General features: G+C 38.7%; 1 protein-coding gene across 4 annotated transcripts in view; it reads right to left on the bottom strand.

Annotated features, from left to right (window-relative positions):
• Positions 1–2,618: 2,618 nt before the first annotated feature.
• The window catches only part of LOC114663090 (kelch-like protein 4), a 638,922-nt gene continuing 632,420 nt past the window's right edge, over positions 2,619–9,120 (bottom strand). For 2 of the 4 annotated variants that reach the window (XM_051935330.1, XM_051935331.1), the window contains exon 10: positions 2,619–5,018. In XM_051935330.1, coding sequence (XP_051791290.1) covers positions 4,901–5,018 — 118 coding nt within the window. In that variant the 3' untranslated portion in view covers positions 2,619–4,900. The remainder of the gene's footprint in view (positions 5,019–9,120) is intronic. The other 2 variants (XM_028816853.2, XM_051935329.1) reach the window with 1 other exon arrangement.

Raw genomic sequence — 9,120 nt, 5'->3', positions numbered from 1 at the left:
GGTCCCCTCAGGCAGAGCAGGCTCTGAGAGACTGCTTTGAAACTACGGACTGGGATATCCTGCAGGGATCTTAAAGTGAGAACATTAAGGAGGTTGTTGACTGCACTACTGACTACATCAACTTCTGTATGGACATTGTAGTTCCAGGAAGAACTGTACGCTGCTATGGGCCTTTTGAACCAGAAGAAAAGGGCCTTTAAAAGCGGTGATCAGCATGAGCTCAAGCGCGTGCAGAAGGAACTCCGAGTCCAGCTCAGGACGGCGAAGGAGCAGTACAGGAGAAAGCTGGAGCAGAAGTTGAAGAATAACAGCATGAAGGAAGCGTGGGATGGGATGAAGATCATCACTGGCTGCAGCTCGAAACGGGGTGCCACCATCGAGAGAGACGTGAAGAGAGCAAACCAAATGAACAACTTCTTTAACAGGTTTGACCACCCTAACCCACTCTCACCTCGGAGTACTGCACCCTCCACCCATCCTTCTGCTGATACCAGCATAGGAGAGACATCCCCACCCACAATTACAGCAGCACAGGTGAGCAGAGAGCTAAGGAAACTTCGTGCCAGCAAAGCAGCGGGTTCAGATGGAGTATCGCCATGACTGCTGAAGGCCTGTGCTCTGGAGCTGGGGAGTCCTCTACAGCGCATCTTCAACCTGAGCCTGGAACAGGGGAGAGTCCCGAGACTTTGGAAAACATCTTGTATCACCCCAGTCCCAAAGGTATCACGTCCTAGTGAGCTGAACGATTTCTGGCCTGTCGCTCTGACGTCACATATGATGAAGACCATGGAGCAGCTGCTGTTTCCCCACCTGAGGCCACAGGTACGCCACGCCCTCGACCCTCTGCAGTTCGCATACCAGGAGAAGGTGGGAGCGGAGGATGCCATCATCTATATGCTACACCGATCCCTCTCCGACTTGGATAGAGGCAGTGGTGCTGTAAGAATTATGTTTCTGGACTTCTCTAGCGCCTTCAACACCATCCAACCTCTGCTCCTTAGGGACAAGCTGACAGAGATGGGAGTAGATTCATACCAGGTGGCATGGATTGTGGACTATCTTACAAACAGACCTCAGTATGTGTGTCTCGGGAACTGCAGGTCTGACATCGTGGTCAGCAACACAGGAGTGCCGCAGGGGACTGTACTTTCTCCGGTCCTGTTCAGCCTATATACATCGGACTTCCAATACAACTCAGAGTCCTGCCATGTGCAAAAGTTCGCTGACGACACTGCTATCGTGGGCTGCATCAGGAGTGGGCAGGAGGAGGAGTATAGGAACCTCATCAAGGACTTTGCTAAATGGTGCAACTCAAACCACCTACACCTGAACACCAGCAAAACCAAGGAGCTGGTGGTGGATTTTAGGAGGCCTAGACCTCTCCTAGACCCCGTGATCATCAGAGGTGACTGTGTACAGAGGGTACTGACTTATAAATACCTGGGAGTGCAGCTGGATGATAAATTGGACTGGACTGCCAATATTGATTCTCTGTGCAAGAGAGGACAGAGCCGGCTATACATCCTTAGAAGACTGGCATCCTTCAACATCTGCAATAAGATGCTGCAGATGTTCTATCAGACGGTTGTGGCGAGTGCCCTCTTCTATGCCGTGGTGTGCTGGGGAGGCAGCATTAAGAAGAAGGATGCCTCACGCCTGGACAAACTGGTGAGGAAAGCAGGCTCTATTGTAGGCACGGAGCTGAACAGTTTGACATCCGTGGCAGAGTGACGGGCGCTCAAAAGGCTCCTATCAGTTATGGAGAATCCAATGCATCCACTAAACAGTGTCATCTCCAGACAGAAGAGCAGCTTCAGCGACAGACTGCAGTCACTGTCCTGCTCCACTGACAGACTGAGGAGATCGTTCCTCCCCCAAACTATGCGACTCCTCAATTCCACCCGGGGGGGTAAACGTTAACATTATTATTGTCTGTTATACCTGCATTTTTATTTCTCTTTAATTTAATATTGTTTTTCTATCAGTATGCTCCTGCTGGAGTATGTGAATTTCCCCTTGGGAAATCTATCTATCTATCTATCTATCTATCTATCTATCTATCTATCTATCTATCTATCTATCTATCTATCTATCTATCTATCTATCTATCTATCTATCTATCTATCTATCTATCTATCCTCATTCTTTGCACCCACTAGCCTCTCCTTGAAATTCACCATTTTGGATACACAATTGCCGTTCCTGCTGCACATCTGCCGTATTTAAAAATTTCTGTGCACAGGATGAGGTGTGCGGGGGCGTGTCTCCAAGTCTGATGTCATTTTCACCGCTTGGTCCTCATGCCCAGCTGGGGCAAATCAAGTATAAACTAGGCTTTAAGCATTTAAAAGAAGAGGACGTTCACTTTTAACGGACACTTTTAAGAAGTAACTCTGAATTCTTTTTCATGGTTAAAGTGACACCAGTCTGTTGTAATGCAAAAGTTATTTTTAGTATGCGAATGTGATAAATTGTGACAAAAAAAACAACAGAAAACATCTGGAATTACATTAGTAAACATTTATTATAATGATAGCTAGGGACATAAGATATTTTTAAGAAAATGTATATTTGATCATTTTTATGTTTGATAAAAACACAAAAAAAGTGTATGAATTTTCAATTGTGTTAAATATATGGTTGGAAAAGGAAGTAAATTCTGGTTTGGAATTATACTTAAATGCTCTTTATTTATAATGTCTGTATCTATAGTTTATTAATGTAAGTTGTATTAACTGTGTATACTGTTGTAGAAATTAGTAGCATGTTTACTGAAGAAATTACTGAAGATTTTTGCAGTGTACAAATTGTTTATTTTAGACACCAGTCTTTTTCCAGCACACATGGAGTTGAAGCAAAAACGGCAAGCCAGTAATGTGAAGAAAAAACACAGCATGAGCTTACAGCTTTTACAGACAATGAGGACAAGGAAATAGGAAAAAAAACAGATAAGATATAAAATTTTGCACAGGTATAACATTTTTTTTCTCTTTTGAGATTTCAGTTTAGTAACTATTCCACCTGTGTAGTATATTGTTGCTTTTTCTTAAGCATTTTCTTAAGACACTAATGACTTAGCCTTTTAGGAAGCTTTTTTTGTAAAGAGATTAACTATATATAAGTTGATTATTGAAATTTTTAAGCATTGTATTTCTTACAGAGAAAACTTAAATTTTAGTTCACATTTGCAAATATGTTGACATAGTGTATTTTGATTTTCCTACATACAAATGTTTAATGTAAGTTTTTTAACATGTATATTATATTTATGCTATCCCTTTTTAAATCGTCCTTACAATCATGAATGTCAGATGGTGTTACACTCCCACTGCATGTAATGAATAAATTATACAAACTGTGATAGTGCATGGATATAATTTAGACAAATATAAAACTTTTCCTTAGTAGATCATCATCATCACAGACTGAGTGACTGTGTCAGTGTTCTGTAGCAGGAACTCAATTAAAGAAAACGCCTAGTGGCATAAGAGAAAAGACAGAGAGCTTTATTTGAAGCAAAAATTAAAGTTCTCAAAAGTAAAAAGAAAGCCCAGCACACTAAAGCAAAGTTCCACATATAGGTTTACTGGATCAGAGAAACATTTTTTTCCTTATTTCAAAACTTTAATTTTCTGTTCTGTTAGAAATTAAACTATTAAATTTATGGTTATTAAATTAATTATATAAATGTATGATGTCTCTTGTAACGAGTATCTAATTAAACAATGAAGCCCTTGTAAAAGAACTAAGCAAACGTCCAGCTGAGCTCCAACTTTGTTTTCACTGCAATTGCGCTCATAACTGGAGATGATAGTATCAAACAAATTAGTCTCCAACTTAATGGACGTGGACTAACACAGTACGTTTGTTGAAACTGTTAAAACAACATTATCTACTACATCTCCAAATGGCAACATTTACCAAATTCTGCACTGGGTGATTGATAACAGTTTATGCCAGTCAAAATTCTGTTGCTGGAGACACAGAATGAGAAAAAAAAGATGCAAACCATAAACAGTATTCACTAAAGATTCACCCCAGGACAGGTATCTGCATAGAGTGGTAGATGTAAAGGTTTTCTTTATGTATATTTTTAATAACTGCAACAAAATTTATCTTCTAACATTTCCTAAGTCTGCTACAAAAGCAGGAACCATTTATTGTGTTTATTTGTTTGTGTATAGTTGTATTTTTGGGTTTCAAAGAAAGCCTTTATGTTAATATTTCTTCTGTACTTTTTAGATGCAACAACTATTGCCATGCCACAGTAGCATAAAAATACCACATAACATGCATGTTAGACAGATTTAAATTGATCACATGGTACACAATTTCTGGAGGAAAATTTTAGTGCATTAAGTTATATTTAAGCTAATATAACTAACTTTCATTTGAAATAAAAAAAGTACTAAATTATTAAATAGAATATAATGCAATTAACAGAAAGTAACTGCATAAGCCAATTTAATGATGGTATTATGTACATATATCACATATGAAAAAGACATGAAAAATGTATGAAAATCAACTTTCTCTGCCAAGAAATTAGAAAATTTGTCATTTTTAAAAATTAAAAATCAGTTTGTTTTTGTTGTTTAAGTTGAAAATGGCATTTCATAACTGTAATGAGCTGTATTTTTATTCAAATAAAGCATCATCAACAGTAAGAATATTTTATTGCCTATTAAGAATACCAATGTTCTCATGCATTTTGCAAACTTTAACTGCTATCAAAAATACTATTGTATAAATCCTTAGCATTTTATAATTAGGTAAAATTATTTACAACATTTGGTCACTTTCTTCTGGGTCAAAGATATCAGACTTTTTCCAAAGAATGTTACAGTATCTGGGTTTTTGCACACATTTCTAAAAATTCAAAACTGAGATTATTGTGATGTTAAAGATGTTTGTGCTTGATTGTAACAAGGATGGCATATCTTCTTTCTTTTAATTCCTCATGGTAGTTTGACAACAACAACACAAGCTCCAGCTCTTCCAATGTTGAGAGGCACCTCCTGTGGGAATTTAAAAATAGAAGTCAGACACTGTAATATTATTATACTTGTAGCATATAATTACTGAATAAGTGACTTTTGCAATATACTGTAGACACAAGGCATTTTTGGAATTACGTAAGAATATTATTTACAAATAAGTAGTTAAAAAAATCAGAAATGAAAAATTTGAATTTTTCCAAACAGTATTTTCTTTCAAGTGATTGCTACAATAAACTAAATATGACAATCTGCCATCCAATTTAAAAATGTCATTATTTGCTGCCATAAATAGTCGGCTTATTTAATGTTTAACTGTTATTCTGTACATAAACAAACACAGTCAATTATCCATCCATCCATCCATTATCCAACCCACTATATCCTAACTGCAGGGTCACGGGGGTCTGCTGGAGAAAATCCCAGTCAACACAGGGCGCAAGGCAGGAAACAAACCCTGGGCAGGGCGCCAGCCCACACAGTCAATTACATTAATTGATTTGTTTGACTGCAACATACTAGATGGTCATCAGAGGCAATACCTATAAAAATGACTGACAAAAACCAAACAAGATAAAACAAAATTGCTTGTGTTTTTATGTGTCAATGCAGCCTTTGACTACTAAGCCCATAATACAGCAGTCTCTTCAGGTGTCTGACTTGTACATTGTGACTGGCAAATCTGACTCTGGCGATTCTTTTAGTGGCAACACTTTTTGTGTGAAATAAGAAATATTTGTACTGCACATACATAAGCATATAGACAGAACAAAGCAAATCCTATATGGTGAAACCAAGCAATACATCATTCTTGTAAAACTAAAAAAAAAAAATAAAAACAAAAAGTGAAATTTAAAAGGACTCAAAACGTGTTGAAACAAATATGAAGATGTAGATATTAAATGTATGGTCAAAGCAACAATAAAGTTTTTTGCGTTTTATCATTTTAATGTCTACATAAAGGCCTGGAGGGATACCAAGGTTACTCATCTCTCTTTCCAATGTTAAGAGGTGAGAGATATGGAAGTAGTGGTGACCTTAGGGCCCTTAAGGTTCACCCTGCCTTTCCAAATCTCTGGTCCTAGAACTTGGTGTTACAACTTGAACAAGTTTTACCTGTTGGAGGCCACTGACACACAGAACTTTAATTAACATCCCTAACTCCACATAGCACTTCAATGACACCCTCCTCCCCTCATCCTCTGAGACTTAATAAATACTTGTATAAATCTAGACCAAAGTAATATTAAAAGAGTTTAGGGAGCAGCCAAAAGAAGAAGAAAGAAAGTTTATTTATTAGAGCAAAAAATACATATAAAGATTAATGAATAAATGCAAAATGTTCTGTGTCTCATCACAATTTGATTGCTAAAGTGTACAGAAATTTCCTTGGATTTCATGGCTTGCTTTTTAATCTGACATGGAGTGTGAATTGTGGGACCTTATATATGTGCCTTTCTAAACTATGTCCAATCAATTCAGTTTGACACATGTGGACTCCAGTCATGTTCTAGACAGAGGAAAGTCTGACAGGGACTTTCATTTTCTATTACATGATTATAACTGTTTGTGCCATTTTTAGCAGAACACTTTGTTGCTGCTATTAATAGCATTTAACATGTGGGCTATTTAAAGGCGGGCAGCACAGTGGTGCAGTGGTAGCACTGTTGCCGCACAGTAAGGAGACCTGGGTTCGCTTCCAGGGTCCTCCCTGTGTGGAGTTTGCATGTTCTCCCCGTGCGGTTTCCTCCAGGTGTTCCAGTTTCCTCCCACAGTCCAAAGACAAAGTGCATTGGTGATCCTAAATTGTCCTTGGTGTGTGTGTGTGTCCTGCGGTGGGCTGGCGCCCTGCCCAGGATTTGTTCCTGCCTTGCGCCCTGTGTTGGCTGGGATTGGCTCCAGCAGACCCCCGTGACCCTGTGTTAGGATATAGCGGGATGGACAATGACTGACTGGCTGGCTATTTAAAGGCAACTGTTACCACTGCCAGTTTGCTGTGGTTTTAGTTTTTGCAATGATTTTCTTTGGTTCCTTTTTGTGTTTTTAATTTAGTCAGGTTTATGGTCTTTTGAGAATGCATCTTGGGTTTTCTGGTTTTAGATGAGTTTCTGGTAATTTAATCTAATTTTACTTTTTAGATTATGAACTTTAGCTTGTGGTCATTTTTAATATAATTTTGTTAATTCATTTCAGTACTTTTACTTGTTTGGAATTTTTTAATTTCCAAATTACATTTTTTCATTTTTAAATCAAATTGTTAATAAATTATATTAATAAGTAATGTTCCAAGTTCCCAAAGCCAGTCTCCATTGCCAGGGTCTAGTCCCTCTAGGTCTTTCCTTTTGCTCACAACTAAACTGACATTGCATCCAACCCTCAGCCTTTGCCTTGCATTGCTGTTTTAGGCTGAGCCCAGCCAGGTTCTGTGGGTTGCCTTAACCACCAGATGCTATAGGAAAAAGTGGGCATTGCCAATTTTCCTGCTTTGTTTGCACATCAGTCCTGTTAAGGCAGCAGATTTAACAGACATCCAACTGCATAAAACCCCCCTTACATCCTAAAAAAGTGAACGAACTCCAGCTTGTACCAGGATCTGCCTGTATTTCATCTGATAACAAAGGTGTAAATGAGAGTTGGGCCAACAACTTAGCAGAGGCCCCTCTGCAGGCTCTGAGGCTAAGGATCTGCGCTGGTATCCCGAAGGTTGCCGGTTCGATATCCCCGTCACTGCCAAAAGAGATCCTACTGTGCTGGGCCCTTGAGCAAGGCTCTAGGGGTGCTGTACAATGGCTGACCCTGCACTCTGACCAATGTTCCCTCTAAGCTGAGCGCGTGAGCGATCGCTCACACGAATTCAGAGCATCGCTCATACTTCCCGCACGATCGCTCATTCCGACGGCGTCGCTCGTACTTATCGCACGATCGCTCACTCCGACCGTCGGAGTTGGTGCTCATAAATTTTTGGCTTAAACAAAATGTCGCTCATAAACAATGTTTTTTGCTCACTATATGCTACTCCTTAGAGGGAACATTGACTCTGACCCCAAGAAGTATGCGAAAACCAGAGGTGGGTAGTAACGAGTTACATTTACTCCGTTACATTTAGTTGAGTAACTTTTTTAAAAAATTGTACGTCTAAGAGTAGTTTTACTGCACCATAGTTTTTACTTTTACTTAAGTACATTTGTGAAGAAGAAACGCTACTCTTACTCCGCTACATTGGGCAACACTCGAATCGTTACTTTTTTTCCATTATATATGCTGTATTCCAAACATGCACAGCGGAAGGTGGCCGCCGCGTATTCTTTAGCTAAAACTCCCTAAATCTTTTCCCATTCATTTTCTATGGTAGTAGTAAACCACTACCGATGCAATCTATTTTCTACCACTTTCGTTTTGGGGGGGCACTGTTCTGTGCTTTTCACTGCTGTGCCTGCCTGCCTGCCTGCCTGCAGCGTCTGCCGTCATAGACATGCTGGGGTGTTTTTTCTTTTTTTTCTTAAGTAAATCGTTAAGTTTAAAATGTCGATCGCAGTTATTTCTGTTGATTAATTAATGCTTTCATGATTATAGCTAATACTGTTATCAAGTGGTTGCTATTTTTGCCTGTTGTATACAACCTATCTAGCGTCTTTCACATCTATCTCCACTCTTACTGCCTGCTTGCCTGCATGCAGCGTGTGTCGATTGATATATGATTTAATGTATTTCTTTTTGACATAATTCTCCAAGTTGTAAAATACATATACATTATATATAAAACAAAACTACTATATCTAATACTGTTATGCATCTGTCTAGTGCCTTCTCTGTCTTCCTATTATATAAGTGCCTTCCCTATCTATCCGTTTATCTAGTGCCTTTAACTTGTGAATGTACTCTCACTGCCTGCTTGCCTTTCTGCAGCACCTGTCATATAGTGCCTTTCACATCTATCTATCTATCTATCTATCTATCTATCTATCTATCTATCTATCTATCTATCTATCTATCTATCTATCTATCTATCTATCTATCTATCTATCTATCTATCTATCTATCTATCTATCTAGCTGATTTTTTTTCTCCTGACAGTTTTATATCTTGTATTATACAGTGCCTTCCCAGTTTATGTATGTAGTAA

This window comes from Erpetoichthys calabaricus, chromosome 12 (genome assembly GCF_900747795.2).
Source record: "Erpetoichthys calabaricus chromosome 12, fErpCal1.3, whole genome shotgun sequence".
NCBI lineage: Eukaryota > Metazoa > Chordata > Cladistia > Polypteriformes > Polypteridae > Erpetoichthys > Erpetoichthys calabaricus.
The sequence above is the reverse complement of the archived record's forward strand: the minus strand, read 5'-3'. Positions and strand labels throughout refer to the sequence as shown.